The 21,151-nt window shown below is 43.2% G+C and overlaps 2 protein-coding genes across 7 annotated transcripts in view; one reads left to right on the top strand and one right to left on the bottom strand.

Moving 5' to 3' along the window:
- Positions 1-83: 83 nt before the first annotated feature.
- LOC309684690 (pyruvate dehydrogenase E1 component subunit beta, mitochondrial) lies at positions 84-5,307 on the top strand. The gene is made up of 9 exons (XM_082500555.1): positions 84-227; positions 461-568; positions 640-702; positions 789-824; positions 911-1,196; positions 1,929-2,039; positions 2,675-2,766; positions 3,238-3,379; positions 3,757-5,307. The coding sequence occupies exons 1-9, from the start codon at positions 87-89 to the stop codon at positions 3,900-3,902; spliced, it is 1,125 nt and encodes a 374-aa protein (XP_082356681.1). The 5' UTR covers positions 84-86; the 3' UTR covers positions 3,903-5,307.
- A 155-nt stretch (positions 5,308-5,462) lies between these two features.
- Positions 5,463-21,151, bottom strand: part of LOC309684688 (PX domain-containing protein kinase-like protein) — a 36,873-nt gene continuing 21,184 nt past the window's right edge. For 4 of the 6 annotated variants that reach the window (XM_082500549.1, XM_082500553.1, XM_082500551.1 and 1 more), the window contains 9 exons: positions 20,404-20,565; positions 18,945-19,062; positions 18,428-18,506; positions 16,127-16,175; positions 15,272-15,349; positions 14,761-14,847; positions 14,084-14,153; positions 13,054-13,116; positions 5,463-6,219 (listed from right to left, as the gene is read on the bottom strand). In XM_082500549.1, coding sequence (XP_082356675.1) covers positions 6,014-6,219; positions 13,054-13,116; positions 14,084-14,153; positions 14,761-14,847; positions 15,272-15,349; positions 16,127-16,175; positions 18,428-18,506; positions 18,945-19,062; positions 20,404-20,565 — 912 coding nt within the window. In that variant the 3' untranslated portion in view covers positions 5,463-6,013. The remainder of the gene's footprint in view (positions 6,220-13,053; positions 13,117-14,083; positions 14,154-14,760; positions 14,848-15,271; positions 15,350-16,126; positions 16,176-18,427; positions 18,507-18,944; positions 19,063-20,403; positions 20,566-21,151) is intronic. The other 2 variants (XM_082500550.1, XM_082500552.1) reach the window with 1 other exon arrangement.

Genomic DNA, 21,151 nt, shown 5'->3' with positions numbered 1-21,151 from the left:
GAGCGCTGAAGGCGGCGGGGCGAGGCTGTTGGTAGGGCGCGCGGGGGCGGGGCCCCACTCCCTCCGCGCTAGAGGACACGGCCAAGATGGCGGCGTCTGCGGCGGCACTGCGGCACCTGGCGCCGCTGGGCGCCCGCCTCGCCCGCCTCCCGCCGCAGGGCCGCGCCGCCGGGCCCCTGCTACGGCAGCGCAGGGGGTTCCGCCTCTCCGCGCCCGCCGCCATACAGGTAGCGGGGCCGCCACGGGGAGGGGTGCCCCGAAGGAGGGGTTGGGGGGGGAAAGGGGCTCGTTCCCCTCAAGGGAAGTGTCAGGCCCCGGGGGTGCGAGGCGGCCCCGGGGCGGATGGGCGGTGAGGAGCGGTGCGGTGAGGTGGTGAGAGGTGGCTCCCCGCATCCCTGGCGTAGGGGGGGCCCGGCGGCGGGCCGTGCCCCCGCCCTGCCCGGCTGCCCGTGTCCCGCAGGTGACGGTACGGGACGCGCTGAACCAGGCGCTGGATGAGGAGCTGGAGCGGGACGAGCGCGTCTTCCTGCTGGGCGAGGAGGTGGCCCAGTACGATGGTGCCTACAAGGTGCGTGGCAGCCGTTAGCGGGCAGGGAAAGGGCCGGAGGCGGGCCCTGACTTCTCTCTCCTACCCTTTAGATCTCCAGGGGTCTCTGGAAGAAGTACGGGGACAAGAGGGTGATCGACACCCCGATATCAGAGGTATGGCTGCCCCGTCTCCTACCCTGGCGGTCCCTTCACATCATCCCCTCCCCTGGTGCTCACCCCTTGGTTTTCTTCTCTTTCAGATGGGCTTCGCAGGAATCGCTGTCGGTGCTGCTATGGTTTGTAAATTCGTATTCCTTCTAAATTAAATTTAAACTATTTTTATGTAAAAACATACTAATATATATTTTAATACATTTAATAGGCAGGGTTGAGACCAGTGTGTGAATTCATGACATTCAACTTTTCCATGCAAGCAATCGACCAGGTTATAAACTCCGCTGCCAAGACCTGTTACATGTCTGCAGGATCAATCGCTGTTCCCATTGTCTTCCGAGGCCCCAACGGGGCATCAGCTGGAGTCGCCGCTCAGCACTCGCAGTGCTTCGCTGCTTGGTATGGGCACTGCCCAGGACTGAAAGTTGTTAGTCCTTGGAGCTCAGAAGATGCCAAAGGCCTGCTGAAAGCGTCAATCCGGGACGATAATCCAGGTGAGCACAGGCAGATCACGGCGATACCTAGCACTCGATCCTGAAAAGAATGCCTATTTTCCCCTTCTGCCCCATTTAAAACAAAACAAAAAAGATTGTTAAATCCTAGAACACTTAAGGTTGCTTTACTGCAGCTTTAGGGTACTTACAAAGGCACATTTACTCTTTTCCTAACAGTCACTTGCCTTCCTAGCAGTAGACTAATTTTGCGCTGTTGTCAGTTGTGTATCTGTAGTGCTAGTTTGGTACCAATCAGGAAGCTTAGGAGCATTTATGACTCTATCATAAAAGGATTAAAAAGGATAAAGATGAGTTAGAAGGAGTTCTTGCATATACAGTTGTCTATGTAACTCATTTTTACAGACCATGAAATTCACATGATAAATTCAGAATGTCATTAATTAAAAACAGGGCAACTTTTGTCTTTATTTCTCACAAACATACACGCAAAATCTGAAGACCTTTCTAATACTAGCGATTCTGCTGTTCTGTACCAAAAGTTAAATATCTGATCTCGTTTAAAAAATTGTCTAAAGTTAGACTTGGATAATTCAGCATTGAAGTAAAGACTGATTTTTTTTTTTTTTTTTAATTGCTTCTGCAAACATACTCGAGTCCTTGTTGCCTGGATGGGCTTAGTATCTTGAGGTAGTCTGCTGCTGTACTGTTAAATCATCAGTACAGTCCTGTGCCTGCAGGTGTACACATTAACCCAACTATGTTTTCTTCTAGTTGTGATGCTGGAAAATGAATTACTGTATGGTGTTCCCTTTGAAATGGCTGAACAGGCACAGTCAAAGGATTTCATTGTTCCAATTGGAAAAGCTAAAATAGAAAGGCAAGGTAAGCTGAGAATAGAGTTTGTTTCTTTATTAAATGAACTGCTTGGGGACTTTTTAACCTCTTGGCTATTCAGAATACTGCTGTCATGGGGCAGAGAGAAGTATTTCAAATGTTAAATGTTCAAATGTTACTTTATCCAGTAGTATACTTTATTGTTCTATTGCCCATATAAAGAAAGATTACTTGATTCTGTATATCTTATCTAAAACTTCACCCTTCTAAAGGCTTGTTCCCTGATATAAAGATGGAGTAGGTGATGGCTGAGAACTCTTTATCACCTTAGTGTGTAATTCTTGTCGAAAGTGCAAAAAGAGATTACTGTAGTATTTCAGCCCATTTGTTCATAATTTCTCACTGAATTACGTGAATGTTTGAAAAGGATAAATTGGAAACCACATTAAATATCCCTTCAGTTCCCTGAATTAAAGGATAAAGTTTGTGTCTGGGCATAGTCCTCCTACTCCCACTCTTCATGCTGTGTATGGGCGTAGAATATTTAGCATTTCAAATAAATGTAAGGAACTTAAATTTACAAGGGAAGCCTAACACTGCCTTGAAAGGAGCCCACGGTGTAGAAAAAGAGCTCTAAATCTTAAAGGTTTTTTAGGTTTTTTTAACACTCTTTTCTGTTCCAGGAACTCATGTTACATTAGTGTCACACTCAAGACCCGTTGGACACTGTCTGGAAGCAGCTGCTGTACTTGCCAAAGAAGGTGTAGAGTGTGAGGTGGGTGGGGGTTCTGTTGCTTTTCTCTTTCCCTGAAGTGGGGAAAAAAAGTAGAGGGTCTTCTCGTTCAGGCTCTGCTAAACTTCGGTGTACTAACTACAAGTTTCCTGTATTTGTAAATGCCTTAACAGCATGTGAATTTTATGTTTCTGCATTTCACCTTTTCACCACAAAATTAAGGCAGAACTACTAACAATTTTCAGATTGACCCAGCTGTACGGTAAAAATAACAACAGTATGTATTACTATGGTTGTATCTCAATATAGCAAGACCCACCTATCTCAGATTTTCCAGGAGCCACCAGAAACTGTTACACACAGTCTCTGCCAGAATAAAAAGTTAAAAATTTCATTAAGTCTTGTCTTCAACGTCAGAGTAGATGAAAGTGCTAGTGGGCACTGTACACAAACAGTGGTAACTGACAGGCTTAGATCATAGCAAAACTCACAGTCCTTTCCCCTCTGCCCCAGGTTATAAATCTGCGTACCATTCGACCAATGGATATTGAAGCAGTGGAAGCCAGCGTTGTAAAGACAAACCATCTCGTAACTGTAGAAGGAGGTTGGCCACAATTTGGAGTAGGAGCTGAAATCTGTGCCAGGATCATGGAAGGTACCCAGTTTTGCAATATATATGTTGGTCTCATTCCCAAGCCTAAATCCTGATAACTTCTTGGTAAAGCCAGATGAAGGCAAAGTTAGGGGTTTATATCTGAGGAGCTTGAGCCTAGCTGTCTTGCTCTAGAGACTTTAACCAGCTGGATCCAGCTGGTCTTCTGTTGAAAGTAATTCTTATCCCAGGAACTGCGTGAGAAGCAGGATGGAAACTTTTTGTCTAAACCATAGTACATGAAGATAAATGGGCAGGAACAGCTCTCTCTGGAATATAAGAGCTACAAGAATAAAATTGTTTAAATAGATTAAGATTCAAAAATTGAATTGAGAGAAAACGACAGTGCACGGCAACCTGACAACTGTCTTCTGTTTCAGGATCTGCCTTTAACTACTTGGATGCTCCAGCTGTGCGTGTTACCGGTGCAGATGTTCCTATGCCTTATGCAAAAATTTTAGAAGATAACTGCATACCTCAAGTGAAGGATATAATATTTGCAGTGAAGAAGACTTTGAATATCTAAGTTGTAAATACATGTTTTAAAGTCCTGCTTTACAAAGTATCAATGGTGTTGGGCAAGTTGTATGCGTTACTTCTGTTGTATAGCTACATGGAACTTTTGTACAGTGGGGAAAGTATAGTGACCTCCCAGAATATTTATATGGGGTTACCCTCTAAGCCACACTTCGTATAAGCAACAATGCAGTAATGCTTGTTTGTTAACAGGACAGGTGGGTTAGTGCTACTGTATATGAAGAAATCCTATTCTAAATAGGATTTAGGAAAAAAATCTGTTTCTGCTTGGCTTATAATTACCAGTCTAGCTGCATTAAACTGGCTGTAACAGTGGCCGAGTGAAGAACTGCGGCGAGCAAGAGGGGGCCCCCAGTCCAGCCCTGGAATGCTGTACAGCTTTCTAGGAGGCCATGGTCACAAGGCTTATTAAAGGTGAATGATCAAACTGGAGTGGGTGAAGCCTTGCTTTTCAGTTCAGCAGTTAAGTGCAACTGTCTGCACAGAGTGATTTGGAAGCCTGTGGTATGGATTAAGAGATGGCCAACGTGTTTAGTTTGAAGAGCACTCTACTCGTGCAAGAAAGCTTCTGCACAAGAGCTTAAATAAATCCTCTTCAGTATGTGATGGCAAACACTACCTACTTTTTCTTCACTAGCTGCCACATACAGTGATAAATACTTGCCCAAATGCTTTGCTTTACGTATTATTTTTTTTTTAAACTCATCACATGGGCTAAGACCGGCATGCTGAAACTATAGTTCTTACAGTGCAAAATAAGTTATTTTATTCAGACACAGTGAGTCTGCATCTGAAGTAGCAGTTGCATAGATTGTGTTTGAAGAGCTGGGAAACAGTCGCAGCAGCCTTTCGTCAGATCGCCTCATGCCAGGGTTTAGCTAGGGGGCCTAGTCCTGACAGGCGGGAGAGCTCCGCTTGGCTTTGTTCAACAGCTTCTGGTACCGCCTGAAAGCTGCCTCGAGGAGTCCGTGCGGTGTGGCTTGCTCTATACCCCGGGCAGGCTGCCCTTCCACCGAGCTGTTGGAGAGGAGATACTCACCTCCGTGCGTAGGCAGAAGAGCTCGGGTCCTATTTCAGTTAAGAGCCAGGAATACCTTTCAGGGTATTTGCTTTAGTAGAAGTGCTGTTAGGTTCTTAGAAGTCTGGCTTGCAGGTGAAATCCTAGCTGAATATACCCACCACCATGCTGCTGAAGGAATTCCATTAACATTTTAATAAAAATGACTGAATATCACAGGTTACATGAAACTTTGTACAGACATTCTCTGCATAGTAACAAACACTGATGTACTTGAATTTAAAAAAATGGATTATCTCTAATCCTTTAAAGTGCAATTTGTTTAAGGTTTTAAATCAAAAAGGATCTTTCAATAAAGTTTAAGCTGTAGAATTAACTTGAAGTAACTTTGCATTTAACTAAATCCTGAATAATATTCCAGTGCCCTATTTACTCCCATTTCAACTGTTTCCTCATTTAAAAAACACTTTCCCTTAGAGTTACAGGTAGGATGTCCATTTAAACAAGTTTAATGAAACAGCATTTTCACTCCACCAGCAAATACGGTGGGAACAAGATTTAATTCTCTGGTTCCCTCACCTGTGCGGTACGCTTTAAGGAGTGGGGTGGGGGGAGGGTGTTGGATTGTCTAAAACAAAACTTGCTGATTCAGTGCAGTAAGAATTAAGATGAGTTACAAATGCATGAAAAGCGTTGAAAAACCAAGCAGACTAAAACTACATTCCTGTAATTTGAAAAAAGGGGGTGGAAGAGAGCTAGAAAAAATGCATTAATTCACCATGATCATGGTCATTCCTATTTCAGATTTTTATTCAGCTATGTAGAAGTTGCTGTACCCCTGAAACTGTAGCTAAAGAACAAAGTTCTTGAAACCAAGTAAAGACTGGAGTACTTAGCCCAGCATGGCAACGCGATGCAGACAGGGCAGTGCTGCTACTCAAGAAAAGGTGGAATAGGCGTAAATGGATGTACAGCGTGATGAGCCACTATATGCTGGTGGATCCATGGGCGGTCAGGAGGGTCTTGTTCCTAGACAGCACAGGAGGGGGAGAGGGAATGCAATCCTGGTGTGACCAGTGGCCTCAGCTGATCCTGGGAGCGCTGTAGTCGCAGGTCTGTGTTTTCTTCAGAGTTCCTTTCTGAAAGTTTTGAATGGAGCTGAGTAAGGCTCCTCGGCTTGCGCTGACATCGGGCTGAGGGCTTGGCTGCGTTGGCACCTCTGTACTTGGAGGAGGAGCTGCTGGTGGCAGGGGCGGCGGTGGCGGTGCTGGGGGTATCAACGATGCTCCTGTTGAGTTGAGGACAGAAGATGTAGTTTATGTCAAGAAGGTCCTGCTGCAGAGGACTGCAGCTATTAGCTGGACTTGGCCAGTCCTGTGCTAGTGCCACCATTCCTTGAATGCCAGTGGAGTGTGAAGAACAGAACAGGTGAAAAATGCCAGAGTGATCAAATCCCTCTATCTGCAGGTGAGTCGTGTCATCTGAGACACCTCTGAAATGAAGCCTGAAGTGTCTCAGTACTCGGGGATGAAAACATGACTCAAATGTGATCTTGCCTTGAGGGGAACAGAGATCACTTAACAGGACATCCCAGCTTCCGTTGCTCTTGTTTGTCCCCAGCGAAGCAGTTTTGCTCTTTGGGTCATAAACAGTAAGAGAGACTGGAAGCAAATCTTACTACCTGCTCTTATTTACATGACTAACTTTACATTCTTACAAAGGACCACATCGCTGTAGTGTTTGTGATGACTGCTTGGTCAGATTATATTCCATTTTTCAAGTACTCACTGCAGATGGAGGTTTCTGGAAGTGTTTTCCACTTCCACAGTACTGTCAGACTTTCTCCAAACACATAACAAGTGCTTCTTTCGCAGGCTGAATGAATCACAACCATCTGCCACTCACCCCTCTTGCCCACCTCTCATGCTCCCACCTTTGCACTCTCCCTTCGCTATCTACCCCAGTCACATCCATCTCGTGTTTCTCATCACGCCGCAGCCTCTGTGTCCTGACTCCCTGGGAAGCCAGAGCCCACAGCAGCGTACGCAGACAGCCACCCAGCAGCGAGGGCCTGCGTGGAGGTGCTTCCTGGCAGCTCAGGTCCAGGCACATGGCCTTACTTGCCCCAAGCAGCTCTCCCAAACACGCCGATCTTGTGCAACTCGGCTGCTGCACGTTGCACCATCGTTTCTACACAAGTATAATCAAAGATCGGTGCAGGAGTACGAGCAAAGGGCTTCAGAGGTGACCCCTCGCCATTCCACGCGACATCCATGTGAAGGTGGCACTGGCAGCACACCACCAGCTGCACGGGGAATGACGGGCCTGTCTTGTCTGAGATACTCTGCAATGAGCGGGGGCATAAATGATTCATATCTTCGAACTATTCAACAGTGAATTTTGACTTGTGATCATCCAGATCGTAAGTTATTCCATAATAAGACTAGAGAGAGAGAGAGGTGGCACCTATAGTTAACACTTGCTTTTGTTAGCTCTAACCAACAGAGGAATATACTGGTAAGTGGCAAGAACTACGATACAACACAAACCAACACGAGGCCAACCGAGAGGCTACGGCTACTGAAGCAGAACTCGCTATGAAGTAAGCGAATACCAAGCAGCTAAAGGACATAATGCCACGTGGACTCGAGAGGGATTTGATGAAGGATAAAGCTCAGCTACGGAAAACAAAAAGCAGGCAAAGCTCTCTGTGCTCCGCTTCTCTCCCAATTCCTCACTAACACTTGCTCTCAGGCTAACAAGCAATAGTAAAAAGTAACTGCTGTAATCAAAAAAAGCAGTTATACCAGATGAAAGTCCTAACTCAAAGCTCCCTCATTTTCCGTTTGCACCAGTCTTTGAAGAGAGACTTTTCCCATATGGGAGCAAGCACAAAATGCAGAGTATTCACACAAAGCACTGAATTTTGCCAGTGTACATTAATACATGCTGTGATTGTAGCACTTCCAACTCTCCAATTCTCATTGGCATGAAAACCACCTGCAGCAACAAAACATGGAAGTACCTATTGGGCTCATCTTCGCTCTCCTCCCTTCCGGAGGAAATACTCAAGAACTAGTAGAAATAGCAGAGATCAACTGAAAAAACTTAACATGCCTGTTGCGTGTGGATCAACTGCTCTCTTAAGTAATCAAAACATTACACAATGTTAGCACAAACTGAAATAAATTGCGTACTGATGCCTTGGGGCCATCTAACTTCTCCAAATCTACTTTTTTACACTAGCCAAAGACGTAAGTCAATTTATTATTAGAAATACTGGAAAGCCATCCCCTAGGTTAGAGTCCTCCTGCTTCTCATGTGTGTACAGAGTGCCAGCAAAGCACAGAAAAGCAAATCTTGACACTTTGCCAAAGGAAGAACAAGACCAAGAACAGTTAAAGTAACCACTTTTGCCATTCAAGTGGTCAGAGCAGAAAGCTGTAGGACTGGTGTACCAACGCCATCACCAAACTGATCAGGTAACTGCTGTTCAAGAGCCAAGACCAGCTAATCATATTCGAAATGGCTTGAAAGAGATGCAAGAACGCAGAGAACAAAGACAAGATTTTTGGCTGGAATCACACGCTGAGGTTGAAGAAGCTATGCAAGTAGTTTTACAAGGTGCAATAGGGAATGACCATGAAAACAGCAGCCAGGACTCTGTATGGAATGCAAATACAACGGTAACATACCCAGTGAAAGAAGGTACACATTTGACAGGGGGGGACTCCTCAAATGCTTGGATCACTAAGTCTTATTGGGCCAAGATTCCATGTGTTATCTGCAAATTTAGTCTGGTTATTTTACAATGGGGGTAGAAAAGACAGGGAAGTAGAGGGAGAGGCCACCTTCCTTCCTGGAAAATTGTTAAATTCCTCAGGACTCAGGATTATTGAAACTGAGCTGCTGACAACATCATACAGTTAAACTCTTGGGGGACTGATTACAGACAATGATGCTCTTACACCTCAGCTCTGCTTTAATACATAAATACACACAGTTTTTAGGATGGCATCTGACAAGCTATGAGCATTACATATTGAGCTCTTAATTAATAAGAGCATGGTTCTGAAAATCTTCAAATCAATTATTTTCAATTAGTTAACCAAAACCAAGCTGTCCTCCTCTTCTTGACATGAGTGGTGCAAAGGAAATCTTAGTTCACGCTGGTGTACTTGTATGCAGTTACATCTACGCATTAAATTCTTCTGGCCAACAGTGAAATATTTTCCTGTATATACTAGAAAAAACATTTGGGACAAGTCCTCAGTTATCACTAGACCTTTCCAGTACATATGTTGGAAGAAGGTGCCTGCAAACACACGTTTTGCTCATTCATGCAGTTGTAAGAATAAAACGCTCAAACAAGAACTTACCAAGTTTTTTTTACAGGGACATTTTTGTTAAGAGAGTGTGTTAAAAGGAATAGGAAGTAAATCAGATGCTGTAAACTTGATGCCTGAATTGAAACAAAAACTTAATTATGAATTTAAAGTGACAGCAATTGTGCAAACAGCATTAAAAACTTGGCGGAGAATGGGATGCAAACAAAATAATTTTAGTGATAGAGTTTTTAAAGATGCTGTATTTCATAAAAATAATCCATAAGAATGTTCAGATTTTTTTCTTCTATTCCCTCCCAATACTAAGCAAGTTCAAGATTCGCATTCAACTTTCCCATACAGAAACAGAGCATCTTTAAAGAGATAAATCAGCATTAGCTTACTTTTCCGAAAATTCACGTTCAAAATGATGCATGCTCTATTGAAGACAGCAGAGAAAGAGAGAGGACACAAGTTAATCATCCGGTTCTCGTGTCAAAGTAAGAAAAACAGATACTGTTAGCTGAAAAGTTAGTACAAAAATCAATTACATTCTTATTCATTGACAAATATGAGGATACCAGATTGACTATTTCATATTACGTACACAGTATGTCTGATTCTGAATAACGAACCACAGTTTTCCATGCTATAAGCATTATTATACCTGATGAACAAACACCACACACATGCTTTCGGTTGCACATGCCATAATTCAAGCTTAACAGGATTAAAGTGCATTTAGAGAGATTTAGCAAGAAATCTGCGGGAAGATTAGCCATAGAAGACGAAATCCATTCCCTTCAAGGAGCACTTCCTGTCGTATTAACACCTGTATTTCCACCTATGCTGCACAGGTCAGAGACACTCAAAAAGAGCACTTACTAAGCATTCAAATTGTCTTACAGAAAGGTGAAGGGCAGAAAAGGTGCACCACATGGGTGTCTATGAAACATATGTTGTACTGGAGGATTCAGAACAACTGCCACAGAAAAAGACAGCTGAAGATAAGTACAACTCTTTCTCTTTATTGCCGCAGGGAAGCCCGGGGAAGCAAAAGTGACACCATCCAAACTTTTCTCTACTGTAAGAGAGCTCGCTGGTATTTTATGGGTTTACTGGATTCAGAGAAGATGCAGTGAAGCTTTAAATAACCCATACCACAGTGTTTTGCGTCCCTCCCGATCCTAGCCACAGCTCATAGCCGCAAAGAAAAATAACAGTTTTTAAAGAAAGCAAAGAATTGTGCAAGTGGAGAAAAAAGAATCAAACATTCAAGGGAGAATGTCAGAAACACGGGGAGTTACATTAGAATCACTTGCCATGATCCAGTGAATGTATTTCAAAGGTGACATTTAGCCAAGTATCTGCAATACAACCAGCCCAGAACACTCCAGTCAATCGGAAGGGCCCAGCAGAGCCTGAGTTTCTAGTAGACACCTCTCCCCTCCAAGCAGGTTGTGCATTCGATCCCACAGTTGCGGGTGTCCTTATGAAGACAGCTGAAGCCAGTAATCATTTCCTGTCTTAGTATGTTTTGCACTGACTACACCGAGCACTCTCCTGCAAGCTAAGTCTGGCAAGGCCTTTGTTCAGAGGCGAAGCACCTCTCAACCTGTGAGAAACCCCCTGAAGGAGGTTACTTCCCCCCAGGGCACGTCAGCCTGGAGCCCATTCCCCTCTGGTCAGTGTCTCTGGCTCTGCACAAACCCACCCGCACGCTACGCCGATTTGGTTAGTTACAGGCCAGGACAAGGGCAAGAGCTTCTGCTGGGCACATTTTTCCATGTCAGCCTTCATCTTGCCATGGCATCGTAACCGCAAGATGCTATGACGTGCCATGATTCTAACGCGACCACAACCAAACCAGAGAGGCCGACCGAAAGCCCCATTCCCTGTCTGACAGTCGTCTCACCACACCGATACCCACAAGCAGTTTTGGTTTAGAGGTAGATATCCTTAGTAAGTACAAGGAAACTGGAAAAGAGAGATACAGGCTGTAGATGCATCAGTTGTCACAAAGAAGGTCCTGCCATGGGGCCAATGAGTCTTTCATCGAGTCAGTAACGGCATATTTACTTAGAACAGATGAAAGTACAACATTGCTGGTGAAAGTCATCAGGCACACTAGCCTTCTCTTAAAACAAGTACCTAAAGTTTCTTCTATGAATTCTGCTCGCATAAGCACTCCTGAAATGGTGACACTTGCCTTCACCCCCGATCAAAAGCATCGAAGCCATCAGCACACTAAAGCACTTTCCAGTTTGAATGTGGGTGGGCCAATGTTCAGTGTCAGATGGGGCTGATGGCCACAAGTCACCATGAGCACACTGGCAGCAGGATGACCACACTGTGACAATGTGGTTCGAACAGAGCCAAGTTTTGAGCCCAAACTTGAGCCATTTTTAGCCATTTGAGCCACATCTACACATAAACCTGCACCACATGCTCAAAATTTGAAAAAGGTTTCAACCAAGTTCCAACATATTAAAGTAAAAAATGTAAGTAAAAGGTAGTTTCATTGCCGGCGGGGGGAATGTGTTTTCTAAACATCTGTCCATTTTGGAGGCATAAGGTTTTCTTTTGCATTTTCAGCTACTTCCTTATTAAAGCATACAGAACTTGAAAAAAACCCTCCAGGCTAAGAGTCAGTACATCCATAGAACAGCGCTGTCATTGTGCAATACAATAACAGTAATTATCTTGTTTAGACTAACTGGGAGAAGTTAGTTCATAAAATGCACACTTCAATATACTCTCAACTTGGAGGAGAAATGACTAATTTGGATTTCAGCATGACTGATTTGAATTACATCACACGGACTACAGTGTCCTGTGAAAAACCATCCACAGCAAACAAATTTGATTGCATCGCTTCAGTTAACAAGTTGTGCCCTGTAGAAAGCTCCTGGGACTAGGAATCATACGGCATGAGTCATCATAACAAACAGCAATGCTACAGACTGCTTCCCTTCTAAAAATGCATTCCATTAACACCTTTTGCTGTTAATGTTTGCCGGATCTCCTCTTCTAGACTTTCAGACTGAAGCACGTGCACTGTTGCTCAATATTCACATTTGTAATCAAACTTCCGTGAGCATTTCTATTGCCTGCTCAAGCAGATTCTTCACCACTTCCCACCACCTGTCCTAAACATTAGAAAAATTGTTTGCACAGCAGCCTAGGAAATTGGAAAAGGGAACTGGCCACAAATAATAAATATATTCTTTTTAACCCCAATCAGTTTCTGACTTGTTCCTACAGTTCTGCCGGTGTTATCAACGGGCTGGAGCAGAACAGGGGAGATTTAGGCAGCCTAAGCCACTGCATTTGTCACACTGAAAATTCCCGAAGCCACATCACAGTGGTACAGGGTAAAGACACAATACACCAAACCAACGGATCAATAAACAGTACTTCAGAGACAACAGACCATTAACATCAGAACAAAGGCATACTGCAACATGAGGGCCAGAAAATGTCTGGAAAGTAGCAACGTCGGTAGGACTGGAGTAATAGACTCTGAAGTCAGCACGCACTTACACTCTATGGGTAAATCATACCATATGTACCTTAAGAAAGGTTACTAAATGAAAAAGAACAGTATTAAAAGGTTTTCTATGGTCCTCAAAAGAGAGCAAATGCCTAGGCTCAGGCTGCCACAAAATAAAGGTCATCTGTGTGTTCCATCCTTGAAAACCACCATCCCTCAGCCATCCTTGGGACTAACACCCACAGTTGGGGGGGGAATAAAAAACAAAGGAAAAGACAAACACTGTAATGACTCCAGAACTTACCTGCTGTAGAGGGCGGAGTGGGGGATGATGGAGATGTTAATGGGGAACTCGCCCCAGAGCCTGCTAAATAAAACAACAGTCTGGTAACTAAAGCTGTGACGTTAAAATTCAACGCAGTCAGACAAGACAGATTGTTGGAAACAAGCCAACTTTATTGACTGAAGATGCAGACCTGCTTCCACTGAAATCTTGGGAAAGACTCCCACTCATATGAACAGTGTCACTCAGACCCGATCTGAACAGAGAGACTTAACAGTACACAGTATCAGAGGAGGTCCAAACACATAAGCAGCGCACTCAACAGTATTCCTCAATGGGAAACACTTCATTTCTGTTGCTTAGGCTGTTGGATTTCAGCGTCCAAATTCTGTTCTCCTTAAGAGTTGTGCCACTGCATGGATGGCACCCCATTTCTCCTTATAAGAGATGATTTTCAGTCAGTTGCTGTACTCCACAAATTACTCTGATATCTGACTATGCCACTAGAGGCTGCTTTTGGACACATTTTAGCCAGGCAAGTCAACTCTGTTAAACTGTTCGGTAGTACCAACCATTCATTTTAACTTAATGAAGACCTGTCAAAGGCTCTGTTGTTTTAGCATTTGGCACTGACGCAGCAATTAAACAGATAACTTTCTCATTCATCTTAGCACCTTACTACGGAATACAGACCACCACCGAGTTCCTCCCTGAAGGCTGCACTATTAAATGGCCCAAATAATGGACGTTATTATTATTCCCCTCAAATGTCAAACAGAATGAAGAGGCTGATTTTTACTTTGGAGGAATGGGGCACAGAAGAGAGGACACATTGCTTTATATAAAGCAGCTGAAAATCTAACACTGACAATACTTTTCAGCCCTAGGTTTATCTATTATTAAATAGCCAAAACAGTGGTATCAGGCTCTGGTAGTCCAATACTAATGTGTAAAGTGATGTTGGCCCTGGATCTTTTAAGCCAGAAAATGACAGCAACAACAAAAACACTGACATAGCTGTGCAGAAGTAAGCTCTTCTCTCTGTAGTTACCTGAGTTATTTGAGTTGCTGTATTTTGCCGAGTGTTCTTCCCCACTTTCATAGGCAGAGCGTTTTGACTTCTTTAAAAAAGAGCAAAAGAAACAAAAGATGGGAATGAATAATTGCTTTCCATGACAAAGATTGAACTGACACGCAAATTTGTAACAGCCATCCACTGTATCACACAAGGTTTATCCACACCCAGCATCCCTCTCCCCACACCCGACACGTGCTGCCAGGATGACAACAGCAGCAAGGCTGTCCTGCACTCGGATACCTCCAGGCAAGCAAACAGGGCAACCCCAGTGTCCTCCGACCACAAGGGAAAGGCAGAAAGCTGACCCACAAAAAGAAAGAGAAACACAGAGAGCGTGCTGCAGGAGCAGACTAAAAAAGGCTCCAACACCCGCTCCAGGCAGCAGCCCGGGCTGCCGTCTGCGTGAGGTGCTAACAAAGCCTCTTTTCATACTGCAGCCTCAAACAGCTTAAACCAACATGCAAGTCAGCTACCGTTACTTAAAGTTCTTAGGAGGTGTATTGCTCAGCTACAGAAGTGAAAATAATCAGGAAGTAGTACAGAAAATCCCAGGACAGAATAGACCAGCGTACCTGTGGTGGTGCAAGCTATACATTCAAAAAAGATACACATCTGTTTCTGTGCGAGAAACCTATTTAAAGATTGCTTACTTTTCGTGCTAAGATCTTCCTTTTCTTTTTTTCTTCTTCAGAGCCATGATGAGACTGAGCTCTTGTCAGCCTTCTGTGCTGGTGAATCTTCAAAATGAAGGGAAAACAGAAAAAGACCACGTTAAGATCTTAGAAGTTCTCAGACAAAGCATGTTTGGGGTGCAAGAAAACACACTGTAGTCACTCTACGCCTTTAGTTTTCTTTTTTCACTTTAGTTTTTATCTTTACTGTTGTTGGTAGGGGATGGAGTCTCATACTGCATTTAAAGTGATCCTTTAACTTAGGAGCCACTGCCTGTGAAGCTGCACCACTTAAAACCGTGAAATGCCATTGGGTCAACAGCTGTTCTACAACTCCTCATACTCCATTTTTGGGAAAGCAAATCTGTTGATGAAAGCCTTTATTACTCAAAATCACTTTGAGTGAGTAAAAACTCACTTTCCCCATGTAAAAGTGATAAGAGGAAATGGAATGTCTGTAGGAAATACAGTAAAGAAACACAGACGTTACCAATTTCTGTTCTTCTGTTAATCGTTTTTCTATGCATTCCTTGGAGGTTTTCAATGCCTCTTTTAATTTAGTAGGAATCTAATACAGAATGGGGGAAAAAAAAATATCATAGCACAAAACATGATACAGGAAAACATAACTTGACTGCTCAAAACTCACCATTCATCTGGTCCTGTCGCCCATCTAAAGCCCCAAGCACTGACACTATTCCCTTAGTGAAGGGGAAAAGAAGAATCTAGATGCGTGTTTTCCACTCCAAACCGAGCTACAGATCTAACAGCAGGGGCAAAGAAACACTGGAAGTAATGGAAGGGATACTCTAATGGCAGGGACAGCTAACTGTCGTGAGACTCCGGTCACAGCCCCAAACTGCCACGAGGCCGATAACACAAGACACACAGCACGTGCCCCCCACGAGAAGTGCCCTGGGGCAGCTCCCCCTCCCCGATGGGAGCAGATGTGGCTCCCCAAAAGCCTCAGCACTGCAGCGCTGGAGCTGGCAGCGATGTGGTGAAGGTCTCACCGAGAAAAATCAGCTGCCACAGGTCTTAGAAATCCGTGTGCACTCACTGGAAGGGACCCACATTACTTAGCAGCCTCCGCTCAGATACAGTGCCATCATTAGTCACGCAAATGAGCTCCAAGTCAGAAAATGCACTTGAACACTCATGGGTCACACCATGCCTCCCTCCGAAGGGGTGATATAGCGTTCTTGGGTACAATTCAGCAAAGGAATCTAAATACTGACGGCAACCGCCATAAAGCCAGTCTCCTCTACCCTGTCTGTCCACTAACGCACAGCTACCCGCAGCCCGGCACCTCCACAAACATCAGCGAATCAATGTTCAACTCTACCTTAAACTGTGGTTTCTCAGAGTTTGTTAGCACGACGTCACTGAATAATCTGTGAGTAGATGAAAAAAAGAAAAGAAGAAAAAAAAAAAGAAATATCACTCCCAAGAGATAGACAGAATCACAGCAAGAATACTACTGGTACTATTTGCTTAACTCCCTCCTTCTCCTTTTCCTTCTCTGTCCTCATCTCTAGGCCACTGTTCAGGTTTTTTCCCCGGGTTTTAATGAACTGCTTGTTATTTTCCAAGCACTGCTGTAAAATGAGCAGCATCCAACCCCCAGAATGTAGCCACCACCGATGGCAGAGTAAGCAAGGCTGCCTGGAATATTTTGAAAGCTGACAGAACAGGTACAATTATCAAAGGCAGAGAAGGGTTTCCCCAAAACTAGAATGCCTTTTCCTTAAAAGTATATGGATTCTTTAATGACAAAAGATCAGCAAGGACTTTATTTTAAATTTCACCTAAACAAAATCATCGATCTTTTTAAGAAAACTCTCTTAGCACAACTGCTCTTTTAGCATTAGCAAGAACCATGTGAAAGATCAACGAGTGAACTTAACATTTGAAAATATCTGCATTCTTGTCTGTACTCTGGCAAAGGCAACTAAAGCAAACATTCTAATATTTTTGCTCTCCCCTCTACGGTATCAGCAGCAACAGCTTAAATGATTAATCCTTTTCCATCCAAAACAGAGACACTAGAGGGCAATGGTAGCCTGAAAATAAACTGGTTAGTCCATTTCAAGATACTTTGTTCTGGAGAACATACTAGAAAACTGTCCCAGAAAGAGATCTGAGATATCCCTGGCTCTGAGATAAAGATTTCAGAGATTCTTTTGTTGCTATTCACTATGGAAAATTATCACAGGCCTATGCTAGAGAAAACAAATTCAAGTCTAGAATCAAATTTATAAGAATAGTATTCCATGAAAAACTCAGACATAAATCAAATTTTAAAAGACTTTTTAAAAGCCCGTGAATGTTCACCCTTGCTTACAGGGCATTTTCCTGACCTTTTCTGATTACGTGTACTTGCAAAATTAAGCAAACTCACAGTTTATACAGTTATAATAAATAATAAAGCTTAATAAATATTTACATTACATTAATTGCATTGCACGACTACATAGAACACTTGTGAAGAGTATTGGTATGAAGGGAATGTAGTATATAGACCTACATATGAGATACAGCCGCGCACGGATTGTTTGTTCAGCATCTTTGAACACCTGTACATTCCTGTATTCACAGAGTTCTCTCACAGTATTTCTCCCCTGCCTACACTCCTCTCTACCTCCCACCTCCTCTAAGGCCAAAGCAAGGCAGGAGTAGAAGGAATCGAAGGCTGAGACAAGCCAGCAGTGACTCTTCCCAACCAGGAAATAAGAATCTTGGAGCACGCTCTCAGCGTACCGCAGTCTGTATCCTGTGAGATCAGACTCAGATTTAGGTATGGGCAATCTGTTATTTATAAGGTCACAACTCTGGCACCTTGTATTAAGAAAACACAAAAGCCCCCCCCCCCCCCCCTCCAGGAGCTGGGGTTCTATGCTCAGCCCGCTGGTGACACGTCACAGCACAGTGACAGCACACAATTTCCCTGGTAATACTGTCTCCTAGTCGCAGGAAGGGCGGCACTGCAGACAGGTATGATCTCCAGCTCAGTCATGCACTGACATTGCCCCTTTCTGCATCCTAATCCTGCTCTGTACCTGCCTTTAGCACTTCACCGAACCACTGGGAGGAGAGCCTGTAAGGAAATATATGCTGTCTGTGCTCCAGGGAATCCCTAAGCCAGCCCCGCAAGAAACCAGCCAGAACTTCTGCATAACGTTTCATACCCAGACCCCGTCTAAATGTCACTGCTGAGCAAAGCAAGGGATCTATTTTGCTAGTCATAAGTAAACTGATAGCAAAATCTACCAAAGTAGGTCTGAACGGCACATGCAAAACCGCTCCTTATTCCAAATGCTTTAAAACAACCTGCATATGATCGCAATCACGCTTGCACTGCTTTATTAGCTGGAACAATTTAAACCATAGCACCCTACTAAACAAAATGAATTCTTGGCAGCTCCAACACACCAAGAGAGAAAGAAATGTTAAATAAGCATCTATCACATTAACAAGGGATGGGTTCTATAAAGCCTAACGATTTTAAAGCTTCATTTGGGATACGCTACATCCCTTAGAATGAGGAGCAAATCTTCCTTAAAAGGAACAAGACCAAAAAAGATTCTTTCGCCTAATATGATTTAAAACATTGCTATGTGTATAAAACAAGTAAAACAAGACTTACGGCATCTGTAAGAGCCGTGAAACAGTTGGCATTCCATTCTTCATAGCTTCACAGGTCAGAATGGATTCCAACACAGACACTACCAAAGAAATAATAAGAATGAACACATTTTTGCACTGCAGGATAGCAAATGATTTAGAATGAACATCTGGCACTGCCGCATGATGTTCCCCTAAGTACTGCATCAACTAAAAAGTGATGCCGCTCTGCGACATGTGTTTTTTATTATAATGTTACTATTACACATACAAACTTCTCAAGAATGTTAGACATGAGGCGAGGGAATCCAGACATCTAATTACTTGCTGCACACTGCTTTATCACTCAGTTAAAAAAATAATTATATGCTACATATATTTCAGGAAGAACACATTTTGCTTTTTAAAAATTACTAAACGAGACTTTCCAGCCACAGGCTGCAAAGATCTTAGGCTGCTATTTCACAGCACTTCAGCTTAGGCAAAAGCTAAGAGTACCCAGGAAGCCGAGACAAACATTTTCTCGATTGTGTACTGACCAACAAACACCGATGGTGCAGGAGGGAAGCTGTCTACTGGAATCGTATCTGGGGGTCTTCCGTATGTCATTTCATACAGTAAGTGCCCAAAGCAATGGACATCAACACCTTCTAAAGTCTGCAGAAGAACAAAAAAATAAAAACACAACTTGCTAGAACTAATCAGCTTTTCACAAGCGGTCTGGAAACATGTGATGACCCATTAAAGAAAAGGAGTGGTCTCGCATCTGAAGACAGAAGAGAGGAACCACTAGGACAGTTTGTAACCACAACCATTTCCCTGCATAACTTTAGCTCAAATGAAACCTTCACACCTCAAGCAAAAGCAGCTACTGCTGTATGTGATGATACAAATGGGACAGCGGTATAGTCATGTTCTGTAAAAATGCATGAAGTAGTAAACTCTTTTCATACGCAGCAGTTTAGAGCCATACTTTGATACAAATCACAACCAAGCACGTTTTGCTAGCTAAGTCAAACAGTAAAGAGTAAGATTCATAATATTACCAGCTCTCACTTTACAGGGAGGTAGATAAGACAGCAAAAATACATACCAAACAAACCTAGGAGAGCCTCTTTCACTCCTCCTTAGGTTTGCACAAGCTGTACACAACAAGCTAAGCTCCCAGACAGTGTATTTCCAGGATTTTTGAACCATGTTTAAACAGAAACGGCTCCTCTTACTGGAAGAGGCTTAGAGCTTTGATGGCACTAACAGATTTGGACTAACCATGAACTTTTGATCGTTTCTTTGACAACACAGCAGAACTTGTTTAGCCAGGTCAGCAAGCAGCTGTCTTGTGAGGCTGTGTGGCATTTACTGCAATGAGCATTTAAGGCAGGACAAGATGCTGGCTAAAAGACTGCATTGCTGCAACAGGGGAAATTTGTTTTCATTTTTTTGTAGGAAGATAATATTTTGCTTTGCAAGACTGCAGTTAAGAGACACCCTTCAAACAAATAAAAAGCAGCTTTTAATAGCTAGACGTCTGCAAGCTTCTAATCAATTTTCACAGTATCCACCAAAGGCAAGGCTGATTACTACTCCCAGCTCAGACCAAGTAATAAGCTGCGCTCATTGTACAGACATACAAGTGAAAAAGTGTGGTAGACAATATGCACATTCCTATGAAATACGAGACCAGGGTGGAAAGAGATCTTAAAACAACTGCAGTTTATTCCTATTTGTGCCAGCACTGCTGTCAGGAAAACGCTCACCTGCACTCCCCTTCTACCTGCTTACCTTTGGCCCCAGCCTCACTCCAGTGCGCTGCAACAAAACTTCTCTGCAGCCAGACAGTGATTTGGGGGAAGCAGAAAAGGGATTTGATGGAGAAAAGCTCAGATTAAAGAAAGGGGGATGAGAGAGGTTTTTTTCATTCTAGTCAGTTCTCCGCAAACAGAAGTTGAGGATAAAGGGATGCATAAGAGTCAGCTGAATTAATTGCCGGAATCTTACATTAATTTTCCGGAACTGTGAAAAGTATGATCGATAAAATGATGGAAGTCCCAACAAGGAATTTTCTAGATCCAGTAACTTGCAGGTGTCCCCATCCAACATCACATTGGCAGAGTGAAGATGGCCATAAGGAAATCCTTTCTCATGCAAGAATTTTAATACCTGAAAAAAATCCAATACAGAAGCACTGTCACAAGATGCTCTGATGACCTCAAGACCTTAAATGCTCCAATACTAAAGCAGATACACAACAAACGAGGTCCCTATTCAGAATGCTTTCTCAACTTCATCTTCTATCTACACCACCTTTGGCTGACTATTTATTTCCATTTCACTGGTAGCATTTCTCACAAAACAAACACTTGATGCTGATCCTCAAAGCAGGCTAACAGACACCTCCCAAAGAGCGCTAGAAAGTAAAATTCACAATTCTACTGAATATCACAGTTCGAATAAAAAATTTTAAAAACCACATTAATTAGAATGAATTTATGGCACATGTTCTGCAGGCTGTGAATTACTTCTTTCCCTTTTTCCACAAGGAACAAAACACATTATCACCTCTCTCCCATTTAAGCTCCACACTTACTAACTCCCCTTTTCTTTTTTTTTTGGTCAGAAATGGCCTCAAATACGCATCTAAATTCAACTCCCAGCAGCTAATCTCAATTTACATTTAGCTTTGAAGTCTACTGCTGAAATAAGGCTTGTGCGCTCAGAAGTTTCTCTACTTTTTCTTGTTAAACCA

This window comes from Vanellus vanellus, assembly GCF_965231255.1.
Source record: "Vanellus vanellus genome assembly, contig: HAP1_SCAFFOLD_433, whole genome shotgun sequence".
NCBI classification, from domain to species: Eukaryota; Metazoa; Chordata; class Aves; order Charadriiformes; family Charadriidae; genus Vanellus; species Vanellus vanellus.
The sequence above is the reverse complement of the archived record's forward strand: the minus strand, read 5'-3'. Positions and strand labels throughout refer to the sequence as shown.

Excerpts from the sequence above, each read along its gene's own strand:
- LOC309684690 (XM_082500555.1), top strand. The coding sequence starts at position 87 with ATGGCGGCGTCTGCGGCGGCACTGCGGCACCTGGCGCCGCTGGGCGCC. Across the intron at positions 569-639 it reads AGTACGATGGTGCCTACAAG|ATCTCCAGGGGTCTCTGGAA; the intron begins GTGCGTGGCAGC and ends CCTACCCTTTAG. Across the intron at positions 825-910 it reads TCGCTGTCGGTGCTGCTATG|GCAGGGTTGAGACCAGTGTG; the intron begins GTTTGTAAATTC and ends TACATTTAATAG.